The sequence below is a fragment of the Pseudophryne corroboree genome, chromosome 2 (genome assembly GCF_028390025.1).
Source record: "Pseudophryne corroboree isolate aPseCor3 chromosome 2, aPseCor3.hap2, whole genome shotgun sequence".
NCBI classification, from domain to species: domain Eukaryota; kingdom Metazoa; phylum Chordata; class Amphibia; order Anura; family Myobatrachidae; genus Pseudophryne; species Pseudophryne corroboree.
Genome location: NC_086445.1, coordinates 778594589 through 778612788, shown reverse-complemented (window position 1 = coordinate 778612788; position 18200 = coordinate 778594589). Strand labels below are relative to the sequence as shown.

Here is an 18200-nt window from a genome sequence, read left to right as displayed (position 1 = left end):
GGAAACCACCGGTGGGCCCTACTGCCTGAGGGCCTACCCTCTCCTCTAGGGATCAGGTTTCAGACTGTGCTGTTACTAATCTAGTACATTATCATGCATGCACTACAGTATTTAGTGTATATATTTATCTAGGGGACCAACACTGCAAAATGGTCAGGCAAACCAATGTGGCGGCTAGGCACACCCTCTCTAGAGACTGGCCACAGCCCTAAACATAGGCCCTTACCACTGTATTCGCTCCCGGTGGGCAATACAAACCCCAGTCCGACACTGATTGTGGCAGAAACTAACATGACAAAAGTTATACCCCTTTCACATTGCACAAATAACCCGGTATCGACACGGCATATTGCCGTGTCGACACGGGTCAGTGTGCGATGTGAAAGCACTTTCTGAGAATTAGCGGGTCGCCTGACCCGGTAATTCAACCCTGTATAAAAGAAGGATTATACCCGGGTTAAATACCGGGTCAGGTGCAGTGTGAATGGGAGCCGCGTCGATGCGACGCGGTTCCCATTCACAGCATAGGGAGAGGCGGCGCAGGAGATGAGCTCATCTCCCAGCGCCGCCTCCACCCCCGCCCCTGATGCTGCTGCGCCCCCCGCTGCTATGGCAACCGACCCGGTATATTGCCGGGTCGGAAAGCCACCAGAGGGGAGCAAATGCCGGATCCCACCCGGTAAGGACACGTTTCTTTTACCGGGTGGGATCCGGCATTAGCGATGTGAAAGCGGTATTACTTATGAAAGAAACAAAAGGAAACTATTGTCAAAAGATAAAAAGGAGAAATACAAACAGAAGTCTCAAGGCTGATAAAATACCTGCTAATTTTCACATTTTCTAAAGCCTTGCCAATAGAGCAAGATGATATAAGAATATATTTATGAATTAAAGGAATATTATGTCTCCCTCATTAAATACACATTCCAAAATTTAAACACTGCATTAAAGATTTTAGAACATTGGACCTTATTCAGGTTTGTTAGCAAATCAAAAAGCACACTAATGGGCAAAACCATGTGCACTGCGGGTTGGGCAGATGTAACATGTGCAGAGAGATTTAGATTTGGGAGGGGTATATTCAAACTGAAATCTAAACTGCAGTGTAAAAATAAAGCAGATAGCATTTACCATGCACAGAAGCAATATAACCCACCCAAATCTAAATCTCTCTGCACATGTTACATCTGCCCCACCTGCAGTGAAACATGGTTTTGCCCATTAGTGTACTTTTTTCTGGTTTGCTAACAAACCTGAATAACTTCCCCCCATGGTAAAATAAAAACATAGAAAATATATACAGTATATAACAATAACTAAAACAAATCTTTAGCATATATTTTTAACCTCCTTTTGCAATGTACACATTTTTACAGGTCTTCAAAAAACATCCCTAAACATGCAGCAGATTTGTTTTTAGTTTGATAGCAATTCACCATTTCTGTCAAATAATACATTAAAAGGGAAAAAAATGTTTTGCCTTTGTAAGCAACACGAAATATGAAAATGTAAGTGATTATGTAAAGATTTGCAATTGTAAATTGCCATGACAACAGTGAATGCTTGCAAGTGTTGTAGCACTATCATTTTATCACAGCTCTGTACTAGAAAATCTTTTGTATTAACCCAAATTGTCATCTGTGCATGCTGTGAATCAGGCAGTTGGAAAATCAATCACAGTGCACCTGCTACTATGCTGGGTGAGTTATCCTTATCAGACACAGGCAGCTGACTCCATAAATAAGACTGTTTCACACACTTTAGGGTTGGACTTGGAGTTTCTAGGATTGACAAGATAGTTAAAAAATGTAAATCACTACACTGAATCTCTTCAGAATATCATCATAACATAAATATGTATGATTATTCTATTAAACATATGCACCTTATTGCATATACACTGTATACTGTATATTAAGTAAAAGCAATAAATCTTGTCAGTGTAAGCTCAACATGCTATATATGACTGCATCATACAAATCAAGAGTTAATTAGTTATGCCTTCACATAAATATGCATTGGCTATTGACTCAATGTTCTGAAGATTTATCAAGGTCAATAAAATAATTTTTCTAATTGGAGCTCCAACAACTAAACTGATTGTTCAAATTACCTTTCCTAACATAGTTGTTTTTACCATGAATCCCTTATATGTTGTCATATATAATTAATAGTATTATATAAAAGGTTTTTCCAATCAAGCTGCACATTTCAAGTATCTAGGGGATCGGTTATATGTCAATACACATATGCTAATACTTCCCTAGCTATATCTTTCTCTTACATTTAACAATTCATTAAATACCTACACAGGCTCTTGACAATCTGCTCCTATATACTACAAGAAACCTATGGCACACTTAGACACAAACACTAAATAAAGCTACATATTTTCACCTTTCTCCCTCTGGTAGAAAACCAAAACTTTCAATATTGCATAACTGACTTCCCCTTCACTAACTGGAAAGGGTGAGAATTGTATCTATAGAGAATCTCCTAGACCACAGGTTCTCAAACTCGGTCCTCAGGACCCCACACAGTTCATGTTTTGCAGGTCACCTGTAGATTTTTAAAATTTGACAGTTGGTGATACACAGTGCAACTGCTGGGTGACATGGAAAACGTGAACCGTGTGGGGTCCTGAGGACCGAGTTTGAGAGCCACTGTCATAGATAAACCAAAAAGAAAACCTGTGACCTTTGCACAGCTATGTGAATAACACTATTTCATTAGACCTTTCTGTATGGCCTTCTTACAGGACAACACTACTGTATGCCAGTAGTATGTTGGGAGCACTCTACACAAGGGATTGTGAGTAACGTTTTAGCTAATACTATTAATTAATAATGACATCATATTATGGTTTGATGACATACAATAATATAAAATGAAATCTAAAGATGTTCTACTAAAAATTATTTTATGAATAAAAGAAAATAAGTCATTAGTAAGCATTTTATTTTTTAGGAGATTATGATAGGGTAGAATTTTTTTTACAAGGGAAAATTGGTAGAAGTCTTCCATCCATAAAATGAATTAAAATATAGGAGACAGTAAATGAGCAAGGACATGAACTTTTAATGAGTGTTGTTGCAGCAGCAGCTAATTTTGGTAGGCCAGAATGATGGGACAAAAAGTTTTCAAAATGCACCCATGACAGAGTCAACTCTAATACTAGTTTGAGTCCCCGAAAAAGTCACAAAAAGCAGACTATCCTATCCTTTAACATTATTACAATATAATTGAAGCAATTTAACTATGACAAACAGATACTGTTATTCGGCAAAAATAAATAATATAGTTTTCATTTGGGTCATTAAAAAAAGATGTATGCACATGACTTATAATTTAAATTGTTTGGTAATCATCATAGAATGGGTATGTAAAAATACAGTAGATTGAATTCTAAACACATTTATAGAATTTAGCAGTAACTAGCGATTTCAAATTTAGAACAAGCACATAGCACAATATATTCCTGCAGACATCCATTTGTGCTGATATAAATAGTGGCCTTGTTCTATATTTAAAAAAAATCTTTTTGAAAAAATATACTTTACAAATGTCAGATTAAATATTAAAATGTCAAATTGTATTTAAAAGATTTTATGATATGATTAAATGTAAACATGAATCTTAGAGTTCAGCCATAAGAAAATGCAAAAAATTGGGTATAAGATAATGAGTAAAGGAACATATATTAAATATAGCATCATAAATAATTATCTTACAAATTACAAACATAGAATAGGAGACCTTTGCAATTTCTTGAGAAAGCTTTTTACCTAATTATTTCCTTAAGATATATAAAAAGACCTTTGTATCTAACAGAAAAAAATATACTGTATATTAAAAGGTTAGATTAATGTTTTCATTGTTAAATGATAATTTGGTAAATTGCTAAACATATTGTATGTACTGTAGAGTATTCAAGATGCGAAGAGGAAGAAAATGTATGTTCTATAAAACTCTTTTGAAATCCAAAAGCACACTATTAAAAGATCTGTCTAGACTACTTAATTCCAATAAGCCTAAATTACAGGATGTATAAAAGAGCTATTTATAACATCAGTTATTTAGTACATCCATTGCATAACCACAAAGAAAAATTTAGAAAAGGCTTGGAGATGCACATACTCAATAGAGGCTTTGCTTTTCTGAGCATGTGCTCTGGCTTGCTCATGCTCTGAAGGAGCCCATGCTCTGTTCAACCTAGCATGTGCAGGGTTTGGCACATAATCAGAATAGCAGAGTAGGAAATTTGAGAGGGTACAAGACCAGCCTCACCTATGTGCCCTGTTATGGCTGCGCACATTGGATTGGTGCTTATTCCACCACTGGTATATAGCATATATATATTTTCAAATAATGGATAATCTCTCCTTTCACAAAAAGGTGATACAGCTATTGTAAAATTGTTGGACACAAGTGTGAAGCCACATAGGGATTTTTGGAACACAGAGGTAAAAGTAATAGCCTGTGAACTGCAGTCATCATTGGATTCCTGGTAAGTCTGCCCAGTGTTTTAAAGGGGCAATCATTTAAAAGGCAAAATCAATATTATCTCATATTTGTATCCAATAGTACCACTTTTATGAGACTGCCTGTGTTTTAGATCAAGTGTTCCTTTAAATGAGTTTGCCTCCTTTAAAAGAACTAATATGCCCATGACAACATTGTGGCACAGTGGTTATCATTGCTCCTTTCCTTTCTCCCAACCAGAACCCTATCTGTTTGGAAGTCCTATACTCTCCCATGTTTTCTTATATGTTTTGTCAAACACTTCAAAATATACTGTTGCATACTGCATGTTGTCTGTTGACCATAAGTATACTTAGTGTGGGATGTACTGGAGTCCAAGATCGTCGGAGGTGCAGGCTGCCAGTTGAGCTTAACCTCTTTTTTAAAGGGACAATCACTTTAAAGGCAATATCTTGCCTTGTACTGTAAGTGATTGCCCCTTTAAAAAAATGTACTTGCATCTGCTTTATTCTAAATGAAAAAGATACACCTCAAATAGTCATGTAATATGCAGGATTGCAAGGGCCACTATAGTTATATGAAAACACTTCTAAATAAAGTATAGATGCAATCAGAATGCTTATGTCTGAGAATAGGCAGTGCAAATCAACACAAGATACAGTATTTTAATGGGCATACTGTATGTTCAACTTTGCATTAGCTCCACAGGTTCTAAATGTAATTTTCATACTCAAAATATGTATCCATACAGATCAACTCTATTGTGAGTGATCCTGCCATGTTTGATGCTGTTGAGCCTGCACCATGTTGTGTTGTTGATCCTTGTCCTCCTGAGTACTGAGATTAATCTGTTAGAAGGCAAAAACTGTACTATTGAGTCTCCCTGCTTCCACTAAAAATAAACCACAGATGGAGGAGGAAATAGCTTCCATTTCCAAACAGTAAAAAATATTTATTCTACCTAAAAAAATAATCAATTGATTTCAAGATACAAGGTGCAGCTATTAAATTACGAGATCGATGCTATAATTACAGTTAATTATATTAAGTACATATTTACTCTGTTCTCCAGCTATGCACTCCCCTTCTGTATCCACAAACTTATTTTACATTAATCAAAGCCATGCTTCAGCTCTTTATCTCAAAGCTGTCTCAAAGTGCTGTTGTTTTCTTCTTTACCTCAGTACCTGATGCAAAACGGGTTCCCTTTAGTACAGATTTGACTTTAGGGAAAAGAAAAAAGTCATACAGTGCTAGGTCTTGCGAGTATGGAGGGTGTGTTAGCACTACAATCTATTTTGAAGCCAAAAACTGCTTCAAAGAGAGAGAGATGTGTGGGCTGGTGTGTTATCCCGATTGAGGATGAAACCATATTTCTACAATTCTGGCCTCTTTCTTTTGATTCCTTCCCTCGTAGTTTCTAGAACATTTTTGTAATAATGCTGATTCAATGTTACATCTTCTGGTGCCCACTCTGGCAAATTAACACCCTTGATGTCAAAGAAAACAATTAACATGGCTTTGAATTTGAATTTGCTTTAAAGTGCTTTCTTCATTCTTGATGATGATGATGATGGGGTTTTACAGTGCATGAAATGGCATTTTGTCTCAGGATTGTACTGAAAGATCCACGATTCATCACAAGTAATAATAACTTTATCTAAAAAATGCAAATCTGCTTGAATTTGTTCCAAAATGTATGTACAAATTTGCTTTTGAGTGTCTTTCTTGGCAGTGAGAAGCCTTGGAACCAACTTAGCACAAACTTTTGTCATGTTAAGATCTTGATACAAAACTATTCTAATTTTCCAAAACTTCTATCAATATTTACAGTTTCTGCTATCATTCAGATGTCGGTGGTTAATTCAAACAATTTTCTAAATTTATACCACATTTTTCTTTGCTTGTCATGTTCAAGTTCATCATCTTTGAAATTCTTAAGAACGTCACTTGGTTAGCACTTGCAAAGATTCCTTGGGTATTTTGTTAAAAAAAATTAAGTTTACATGTTGCTCTACTTTTGAACTAAGCATTTTTTGATGCACAGTAAAAACATCTTCTTTGAACACTGTGTGACAGCAAACTATCTGTGCGAGAGGGGTGAACCTTGCATAACCATTTTGTTCCCCCACTCTCCTTTAACTCACATGAATGATTTTTTTTTTACAAATGCAGTCTCTTTATTTAGTAGCCACACCGCATATCCTACAATATACAATTCTCAGCCAAAATGAAAATATACACTATAACCCTTGGGTAACAAAAAAAAAATATGAAAAACACCATATATATATATATATATATATATATATATATATACATATATATATATATACATATATATATATATGAAATGTGGGCAATTTATGGTGAAAATTATAATTTTTATTTTACTGTAGAAAAATAAAATCTTTACCACCTTGTGATACTAGTAGAACTTTATAACCAATATTAATCAAATCACATCTATGACACCAAGGCTGTCAAAAACTATCTCCATAGCTTTTTTTGCTATGAGAAAAGAAGGCAATTACCTTAAGTCACAAATTATTGCAACAGTAATAGCAGCTTCTGCACCCATGAAAAGGGTACAGATACTTATTTCATTCATTTCTGATATGATTTCACTGTTTTTTTTCTGATTCTGAGAAACACAAATTTGACCCCAAAAAAGGAGCCTGTACTGAGGACCACCACAAGAATGCACTGAATCTCTCTATAGCTAGTAAGTAAATAACAGAGTACATTACAACTCACCATTCTACCCTCTGTCACTTTAACCTTCATGCATTAATAAAATATAACATTTTCTGTCATATAGAATACTAGCATTTGTGTCCATCATTGCCTGCCTTTTTTCCATATCACCAACATGTCTCTTCATCTGGACATCCAATTACAATTGTCATGTTTCAAACATCCCAACCATAATGACTATCATCTATAAAATATCCAGGCCATAATGTTATAGACCACAACCATAGCCACCTTCTTGAGGGACATAAGACATTGGCAGTCATGCATGCTGGACCTGATACAGAGATAGATGCAATGTTGATGTTGTATGCAGTGTAGCAATTTTTTGCCACTGTGCATTCATAATAGTCACACTGTGATTTATTGTCAAAGTGATTGACAGCGAGGGAGCATATGTAGGGGGTAACTGAAGAATAGCAACATCAGGACTGCTGCAAGGGCTCATCACATATTGCAACTGTAATTTCATATGTAGTTAAAACGCTTCCGGCGAACTACCACTTTGTATTAAATGCCCATCTCTGAATCAGGTCCACTGTACAGCAAGTTAGCAGTGCACACTGGCATAATGACATATTTATTGTCCCTGAAGAGCAATATTATATAAACTAGTTGTCAACAAGAGTGGCAGTATTGCTTTATACAGCCTCTGGTACTCATTATCTCTCACTCACAGTATTAATACTTAGATTAAAAAAACACATTTGGCGATAGCAACATACATTGGTATTTGTGAGGTTTTCCATGCATTTTGGCTGTTTCTTTAAAACAAATGAACTTACAGTAAATGTGAACCAAATTCCTGAACTACTTCATAAATTTCTTCCCAACAAGCTGTAGCCAAGAGCATCTCTGAGTATTTCCAACATTAAGACAAGGATGAACAAAATGACCAATCCCACAATGATATTTCTGAATGACCTTTATCTGTAAATTATTATTTCATAATAATATGTCAAAGCATTTTTCTGGAGACTGAAATGTAAAAGTATGTTGGTTGCTGTTACCGCAAGGGAAAGAAGGTTATTGATTTTTGTGGATACATTCATCAAAATACTTTCTGTTTTAGAGTCTTTGTGGCTGACCACACATTTGTTTATTATTATTAAAACATTTCTGAATTTGAATAACAGCATAATAACATAACACCATTACCTTCAGAATAGTGGGATAAGGTTAATAGGCTTACACAGGATGCTCCAGCCCCAGATCCAAAAATAGTGACTCGCTTTGGATCCCCTCCAAAAGCACCAATATTCTCTTCAATCCATCGTAAAGCTTGTATTTGGTCAAGTAATCCATAGTTTCCTTTTGCAGCTTGATCCCCTGTACTTAGAAATCCTATAAATAAAACAATGAAACAATTATTTTTTATAATAATAAAATAATAATCATCATCATCATCATCATAATAGATTTATTTATTTGTATATCGTATGAAGTTGGTAAAAAATAAGTTATATATCTTATTTATAATCAAGCTTACAAAAATGAAAATTCAATATAATTACTAGAAGTAAAGAATTTACGACTGCGAAAACAACATACAGAAAGTAGGAATGATTCAGTATCAGTTACTGTATATGGGAGATTGTTTTTTAGATGTCTTACCAATACCAAAAATTGCTATTTCTATGTGTTCCGATACTTAATTGTCTATTATCCCTACAACTACAGTAGTAAGTTGACAAGAAAATAGACACAATGGCAGAGATACACAGACAAAGGTAAAGATACATAGAAATATTTTATTAACTGTATACTTGTATGTTTGCTTATGGCATATATGTGTTCATGAGTTCATTTTTGACAAAATTAGAAAGATTGACTTTGTGTTACCTGCGTCAAATTGCCATTGTGGCTTTATTTTGCAGAATTAACTATCGTATGGTCATTTAGCTTAAACATACAGATATAATTTCAATAATTTGACTTTTTACTTCTACTAAAATAATAAAAATGAAAATAAAATACTGAACAAAAAGCAATTAGATTTTGCATTACAATTTACAGTATAAGACCTTATTTGTAGGAACTAAATATACCACCAAATCAGAAAGTAAACAATATTTTAAAAAGTCTACAATTATCTGCATACTAATTTCAAATATTTAACAAATTCAAGGTTCAATTCCCACCATGACCCAAACTGTTTGGAGTTTGTATATTCTCCACGTGCATGTGTGGGTTTCCTCCAGGTACTCCCCTTTACTCCCACAGTCCAAAAATATTCTGGTAGGTTAACTGGCTCCTGACAAAATCAACCCTAACACAAATGTGTGCATGTTCACGTGGTAGGGAATATATATTATTAATTCCACTGGGTCAGGGACTGATGTGAATGGACACATATTCTCTGTAAAGTGCTTCAGAATATGTATGCACTATATAAATAACTGGTATTAATAAATAATAGCACCTAGTAATTGAAGAATATCATTTATAAATATAATTTGTTGCTACAGGTCATCTTCTATTGTGTAACAGCCTAATAGAATGGGAGAGTTGGTTGTGGGGCAATGATTTTTGTGATTAAGGAAAAGTAAATAAAACCAATTCTATTAGTGAATTAAACTTTGGAGATAGTAAAAATCATACACATTTTCAATTGCAACATTTCTTATTCTTCCACCGTGCCAGTTTAATCACTCTTTTACCTTATATCCCTATAAATGATCAAACAATGTAATGTATGGATGTACAGTAGCCACGCTCATCTTTGCTGTGATGCAGCATGTATATACAGCAATTGGTAAATACTCTACTTGGCTGTGGTTACTATTCTCTTTGTCAGGAGTGAGATTTATCAAATCTTGGAGAGAGATAAAGTGGAGATTATTAATGAGCTAACTAATCAAATTCTGTCATTTTATATACTTTGTTTTAGAGCTATGTAGGTGCTGATTGGTTGGTACTTTGTCTCTTTCCACTTTACCTCCACTTTATGTGCAGCGGTCATCTTATTTCTTTACTATATAAACTGTGTATTGACATGGTGGGCCACAGAAGTCTCTACATAGCTCCTATGAGAAACTTGGTTAACACCTGCCATAAAGCTGTTCTAGCATCACTGCACAGCTACACATTTGCAGTACACACTCATTGTCTGGTGAGCTGTATGAATCCCTGATCTACTCTAGCTCAGCTCCATCACCAGTGTACATGTAACAGTGGGTATGGCTGTACCTGCTCTCTATCAATAAGCCAACACCATTGTTTAAGTAAGTGGGCTGGTCATCAACTGGTGTGTGCCCACATAACTCTGCAATGTCAACACCAGCACATATATAATTTCCAAAAGTGGGAACACAGCTGCCACCGCCCTGTCTGTGAGAGGAGGCCCCATCACCTGTGCTTTGCTCAGTTCGGCACTTAGTCAATCAGCTCTGACAGCACCAATTACAAAGGCCGTGAGCAGGGCAGTCAAGAGCCGGGATGGGCCCTTATACTTTACAAGGGGTGTCGCCTAATCATAGGAGATGTGGTCCTGTACCCTTAGAAAAAAATACTGAAAAAAATAGTGTTTTAAGCACCTCTATGGCCACACTGCAGCTTGTGCTAGCCTGAGGAAAAGAGATGCTGCTGCTAGGTAAGGGGGATGGGGCCTGGGCCCCTACTGGACCCTAACTGGCCCCTCCATCAGACCTGGGCCTGGGTAATTTGTACCCTCTCCCCCCTCTCTTGGCACCACTGGCCGTGAGCTGCCTTTAAGGCAACATACATTTGCAATCATCAGCATTGATAGGCAGAAGAAATCTCCTATTAGTTCAACTCAGATGGCAAACACACACAAGGCCTACCCTGCCCTCCTGATGTAAGGGACAGGTTCCTTTGGCAGTGGGTCCCACCCTGCTCCCTTTTCTGAGTCATTTGTGTGACTTAGCTCAAAATAGTTGTGCGGTGGCCCATGGGAAAACTCATTGCTGTTATGGCCATCCATAGCTTTCTGGAGATTACATCCATCATAAGCACTACTCCATACTTGCACAATTAAGTAAAAACTATTTTTCAGGTGCTTCAGGAGTTAGTATTCAAGTGACATGAGCATGGGTGCGTGAGCAGGATAATGATATGTATGGTAGGGAATGGATATGGAATGGTCTGTAGTAGCCACTGGAATCAGAGAGTTAGAGGATTCTAGAGAGTCTGTCAGAGAGCTGGAAATATTGTCAGTAATAGTCAAGGTAAAACACAGAAAAACAGAAGGCAGAAACTAGTGGATTAATAAAGATATCATAGTAAACTGTTATTCTGTAGAACATTCATATTTACAGTATAAACTATTAGGATGCAGAGGATGTGGCTGTAGACAGAAATACCCCCTTCATTCTGCACAAATAATAAGATTTTACATACCGATAAATCTATTTCTCGTAGTCCGTAGTGGATGCTGGGACTCCGTAAGGACCATGGGGATATAGCGGCTCCGCAGGAGACAGGGCACAATAATAAAAGCTTTAGGATCAGGTGGTGTGCACTGGCTCCTCCCCCTATGACCCTCCTCCAAGCCTCAGTTAGGATACTGTGCCCGGACGAGCGTGCATAATAAGGAAGGATATTGAATCCCGGGTAAGACTCATACCAGCCACACCAATCACACCGTACAACCTGTGATCTGAACCCAGTTAACAGTATGATAACAACGAAGGAGCCTCTGAAAAGACGGCTCACAACAAGAATAACCCGATTTTTGTAACAATAACTATGTACAAGTATTGCAGACAATCCGCACTTGGGATGGGCGCCCAGCATCCACTACGGACTACGAGAAATAGATTTATCGGTAAGTAAAATCTTATTTTCTCTGACGTCCTAGTGGATGCTGGGACTCCGTAAGGACCATGGGGATTATACCAAAGCTCCCAAACGGGCGGGAGAGTGCGGATGACCCTGCAGCACCGAATGAGAGAACTCCATGTCCTCCTCAGCCAGGGTATCAAATTTGTAGAATTTAGCAAACGTGTTTGCCCCTGACCAAGTAACTGCTCGGCAAAGTTGTAAAGCCGAGACCCCTCGGGCAGTCGCCCAAGATGAGCCCCCTTCCTTTTGGAATGGGCTTTTACAGATTTTGGCTGTGGCAGGCCTGCCACATAATGTGTAAACTGAATTGTATTACAAATCCAGCGAGCAATCGTCTGCTTAGAAGCAGGAGCACCCATCTTGTTGGGTGCATACAGGCTAAACAGCGAGTCAGATTTTCTGACTCCAGCCGTCCTGGAAACATATTTTTCAGGGCCCTGACAACGTCAAGTAACTTGGAGTCCTCCAAGTCCCTAGTACCCGCAGGTACCACAATAGGTTGGTTCATGTGAAACACAGAAAACACCTTAAGGAGAAATTGAGGACGAGTCCTCAATTCTGCCCTGTCAGAATGAAAAATTAAGTAAGGGCTTTATATATGATAAAGCCGCCAATTCTGACACACGCCTGGCTGAAGCCAGGGCTAATAAAATATCTCACATGGAAGGTGACGATGCTAAGTCCACAGTGGTGAGTGGTTCAAACCAATGTGACTTTAGGAAACTCAAAACAACATTGAGATCCCAAGGTGCCACTGGGGCACAAAAGGAGGCTGTATATGCAGTACCCCTTTTACAAACATCTGAACGTCAGGCACTAAAGCCAGTTCTTTCTGGAAGAAATTCGACAGGGCCGAAATTTGAACCTTAATGGACCCTAATTTTAGGCCCATAGACAGTCCTGTTTTCAGGAAATGTAGGAAACGACCCAGTTGGAATTCCTCTGTAGGGGCCTTCTTGGCCTCACACCACGCAACATATCTTCACCAAATGCGGTGAAAATGTTTTGCGGTTACATCCTTCCTGTCTTCGACCAGGGTAGGGATGACTTCATCTGGAATGCCCTTTCAGGATCCGGCGTTCAACCGCCATGCCGTCAAACGCGGCCGCGGTAAGTCTTGGAACAGACAAGGCCCCTGCTGGAGCAGGTCCTTTCTTAAAGGTAGAGGCAACGGGTCTTCCGTGAACATCTCTTGAAGTTTCGGGTACCAAGTCCTTCTTGGCCAATCCGGAACCACGAGTATCGTTCTTACTCATCTCCCTCTTATGATTCTCAGTACTTTTGGTATGAGAGGAATAGGAGGGAACACATACTCTGACTGGTACACCCACAGTGTTACCAGAGCGTCCACCGCTATTGCCTGAGGGTCCCTTGACCTGGCGCAATATCTGTCTAGTTTTTTGTTCAGGCGGGACGCCATCATGTCCACCTTTGGTTTTTCCCAACGGTTTACAATCATGTGGAAGACTTCCCGATGAAGTCCCCACTCTCCCGGGTGGAGGTCATGCCTGCTGAGGAAGTCTGCTTCCCAGTTTTCCACTCCCGGAATGAACACTGCTGAGAGTGTTATCACATGATTTTTCGCCCAGCGAAGAATCCTTGTAGTTTCTGCCATTTCCCTCCTGCTTCTTGTGCCGCCCTGTCTGTTTACGTGGGCGACTGCCGTGATGTTGTCCCACTGGATCAATACCGGCTGACCTTGAAGCAGAGGTCTTGCTAAGCTTAGAGCATTGTAAATTGCCTTAGCTCCAGTATATTTATGTGGAGAGAAGTCTCCAGACTTGATCACACTCTCTGGAAATTTTTTCCTTGTGTGACTGCTCCCCAGCCACTCAGGCTGGCATCCGTGGTCACCAGGACCCAGTCCTGAATGCCGAATCTGCGGCCCTTTCATAGATGAGCACTCTGCAGCCACCGCAGAAGAAACACCCTTGTCCTTGGAGACAGGGTTATCCGCTGATGCATCTGAAGATGCGATCCGGACCATTTTTCCAGCAGATCCCACGGAAAGGTTCTTGCGTGAAATCTACCGAATGGGATCGCTTTGTAAGAAACCACCATTTTTCACAGGATCCTTGTGCAATGATGCACTGACACTTTTCCTGGTTTTAGGAGGTTCCTGACTAGCTCGGATAACTCCCTGGCTTTCTTCTCCGGGAGAAAACATCCTTTTCTGGACTGTGTCCAAAATCATCCCTAGGAACAGTAGACGTGTCGTCGGAAAAAACTGCGATTTTGGAATATTTAGAATCCACTCGTGCTGTCGTAGAACTACTTAAGATAGTGCTACTCCGACCTCCAACTGTTCTCTGGACCTTGCCCTTATCAGGAAAGCGTCCATATTTCTTTTAGGAAGAATCATCATTTCGGCCATTACCTTGGTAAAGACCCGGGGTGCCGTGGACAATCCAAACGGCAGCGTCTGAACTGATAGTGACAGTTCTGTACCACGAACCTGAGGTACCCTTGGTGAGAAGGCAAATTTGGACATGTAGGTAAACGTCCCTGATATCCAGTGACACCATATCGTCCCCTTCTTCCTGGTTCGCTATCACTACTCTGAGTGACTCCATCTTGATTTGAACGCTTGTATGTAAGTGTTCAAATATTTCAGATCTCACCGAGCCGTCTGGCTTCAGTACCACAATATAGTGTGGAATAATACCCCTTCCCTTGTTGTAGAAGGGGTACTTTGATTATCACCTGCTGGGAATACAGCCTGTGAATTGTTCCCAATACTGCCTCCCTGTCGGAGGGAGACGTTGGTAAAGCAGACTTCAGGAACTTGTGAGGGGGAGACGTCTCGAATTTCCAATGTACACCTGGGATACTACGTGTAGGATCCAGGAGTCCACTTGTGAGTGAGCCCCCTGCGTGCTGAAACTCTTGAGATGACCCCCTACCGCACCTGAGTCCGCTTGTACGGCCCCAGCGTCATGCTGCGGACTTGGCAGAAGCTGTGGAGGACTTCTGTTCCTGGGAATGGGCTGCCTGCTGCAGTCTTCTTCCCTTTCCTCTAACCATGGGCAGATATGACTGGCCTTTTGCCCGCCTGCCTTTATGGGGACGAAAGGACTGAGACTGAAAAGACTGTGTCCTTTTCTGCTGAGATGTGACTTGGGGTAACAAAAGGTGGATTTTTCAGCTGTTGCCATGGCCACCAGGTCCGATGGACCGCCCCTTTATACGGCAATACTTCCATGTGCCGTCTGGAATCTGCATCACCTGACCACTGTCGTGTCTTCGTCTGGCAGATATGGACATCACATTTACTCTTGATGCCAGAATGCAAATATCCCTCTGCGCATCTCGCATATATAGAAATGCATCTATAGTCAATAAAATCTTGTCCCTGTCAAGGGTATCAATATTTTCAGTCAGGAAATCCGACCAAGCCCCCTCAGCGCTGCACATCCAGGCTGAGGCGATTGCTGGTCGTAGTATAACACCAGTATGTGTGTATATACTTTTAGGATATTTTTCAGCTTCCTATCAGCTGGCTCCTTGAGGGCTGCCGTATCTGGAGACGGTAACGCCCCTTGTTTTTATAAGCGTGTGAGCGCCTTATCCACCCTAAGGTGTGTTTCCCAACTCGCCCTAACTTCTGGCGGGAAAGGGTATACCGCCAATAATTTTCTATCGGAGGAAACCCACGTATCATCACACACTTCATTTAATTTATCTGATTCAGGAAAAACTACAAGTAGTTTATTCACACCCTACATAATACCCTTATTTGTGGTACTTGTAGTATCAGAAATATGTAACACCTCCTTCATTGCCCTTAACATGAAACGTGTGGCCCTAAAGGAAAATACGTTTGTTTCTTCACCGTCGACACTGGAGTCAGTGTCCGTGTCTGTGTCGACCGACTGAGGTAAATGGGCGTTTTTACAAGCCCCTGACGGTGTCTGAGACGCCTGGACAGGTACTAATTTGTTTGCCGGCCGTCTCATGTCGTCAACCGACCTTGCAGCGTGTTGACATTATCACGTAATTCCTAAATAAGCCATCCATTCCAGTGTCGACTCCCTAGAGAGTGACATCACCAATACAGGCAATTTGCTCCGCCTCCTCACCAACATCGTCCTCCTACATGTCGACACACACGTACCGACACACATCACACACACAGGGAATGCTCTGATAGAGGACAGGACCCCACTAGCCCTTTGGGGAGACAGAGGGAGAGTTTGCCAGCACACACCAAAAACGCTATAATTATACAGGGACAACCCCTTATACAAGTGTTTTCCCTTATAGCATTTTTATATATGTAATCATATCGCCAAATAAGTGCCCCCCCTCTCTGTTTTAACCCTGTTTCTGTAGTGCAGTGCAGGGGAGAGCCTGGGAGCCTTCCTCACAGCAGAGCTGAGCAGGAAAATGGCGCCGTGTGCTGAGGAGAATAGGCCCCGCCCCCTTTTCGGCGGGCTCTTCTCCCGGAGTTTGTGAGATCTGGCAGGGGTTAAATACATCCATATAGCCTCAAGGGCTATATGTGATGTATTTTAGCCATAAAAAGGTATTATACATTGCTGCCCAGGGCGCCCCCCCCCAGCGCCCTGCACCCTCAGTGACAGTTGGTGACTGTTGGTGAAGTGTGCTGACAACAATGGCGCACAGCTGCAGTGCTGTGCGCTACCTTATGAAGACTGAAAGTCTTCTGCCGCCTGTTTCTGGACCTCTGGACCTCTTCAACTTCGGCATCTGCAAGGGGGGTCGGCGGCACGGCTCCGGGACCGGACTCCATGGCTGGGCCTGTGTTCGATCCCTCTGGAGCTAATGGTGTCCAGTAGCCTAAGAAGCAAATCCATCCTGCACGCAGGTGAGTTTACTTCTCTCCCCTAAGTCCCTCGTAGCAGTGAGCCTGTTGCCAGCAGGACTCACTGAAAATAAAAAACCTAACTTAAACTTTTATTCTAAGCAGCTCAGGAGAGCCACCTAGATTGCACCCTTCTCGTCGGGCACAAAAATCTAACTGAGGCTTGGAGGAGGGTCATAGGGGGAGGAGCCAGTGCACACCACCTGATCCTAAAGCTTTTATTATTGTGCCCTGTCTCCTGCGGAGCCGCTATATCCCCATGGTCCTTACGGAGTCCCAGCATCCACTAGGACGTCAGAGAAAACCCGGTATCGACCCGGCATATTTCCGGGTCGACACAGGTCGGTGTGCGGTGTGAAAGGACCATGGTCAAATTCCCGGGTCCCCTGAATAAAGCAGTGTTATTCCCGAGTTGAATACCGGGTCAGTGGCAGCGTGAATGGGCTCCTGGGTAGATGCGATTCGGGACCCTTTCACTACAATAGGGAGAGGCTGCACGGAGAAGATCTCATCTCCCAGCGCCGCCTCCGCCTCTGCCCCTGCTGCTGGCTCTGCTCCCCACGCAACCCGCCCGGCATATTGCTATTAGGGTCCAATGCCGGATCCCACCTGGAGAGGACCCGTTTCCAATTCCCGGGTGGGATCTGGCATTGGTGGTGTGAAAGGGGTATAAGTGGGTGGTATGATAATCTCTCAGCATGCTGCAAGCAAATGCATTGTGTATGGGGCTGGGGGTATAGGATAGTGTCCAGGTTTGTATAAGAAAGATTTTATGTAGAATTTGCCAAAGATTTAAAGTTCAATATTTGAAAATGGTGCAAAACTACTTCATATCCCAAGGCAAAATTGCCCAGAATGTGCACAGTCTATTACCCATTTCCCTTTGATTCCCACTGTTACTGTACAGCAATGTTTATTTGTAGCAACTAACTGTTTATATTTTTCAAAGCAATATGATAACTGAAAGGCAATGCATATAATATAATAATATAAGGGTATGCTTTACACTGTGTTAATATAAAATAAAAAACAATGTAAAAGGTAAGAAAATACATTTTACCTTCTACTTACTAAACTGCTGATTTCACACATTGTCATATCTCATATCTCTGTTCACTGTTACTTTCCACAGGGAGAGTTTACAAAATCAGTGACACCAAAATGTGCCAAAAACAGCGGTGAGCAATGAGCATAACCCATGAAGTATTCAGTGGGGGGGAAATGGGGAAGGGGGGCAAGGAAAAGTGATGAACAGCAATTGCTATGGACAGTGGTTCCCAACTGTGAGCCTCTTACTAACCTGAAACTGGGTAGTGCTGTTTGTAAAAATGGAAAC

General features: G+C 40.5%; 1 protein-coding gene across 2 annotated transcripts in view; it reads right to left on the bottom strand.

Moving 5' to 3' along the window:
- The window catches only part of NLGN4X (neuroligin 4 X-linked), a 561080-nt gene that overhangs the window by 91886 nt on the left and 450994 nt on the right, over positions 1 to 18200 (bottom strand). For both annotated transcript variants that reach the window (XM_063955509.1, XM_063955510.1), the window contains one exon: positions 8395 to 8580. In XM_063955509.1, the coding sequence (XP_063811579.1) occupies positions 8395 to 8580 (186 nt within the window). The remainder of the gene's footprint in view (positions 1 to 8394; positions 8581 to 18200) is intronic.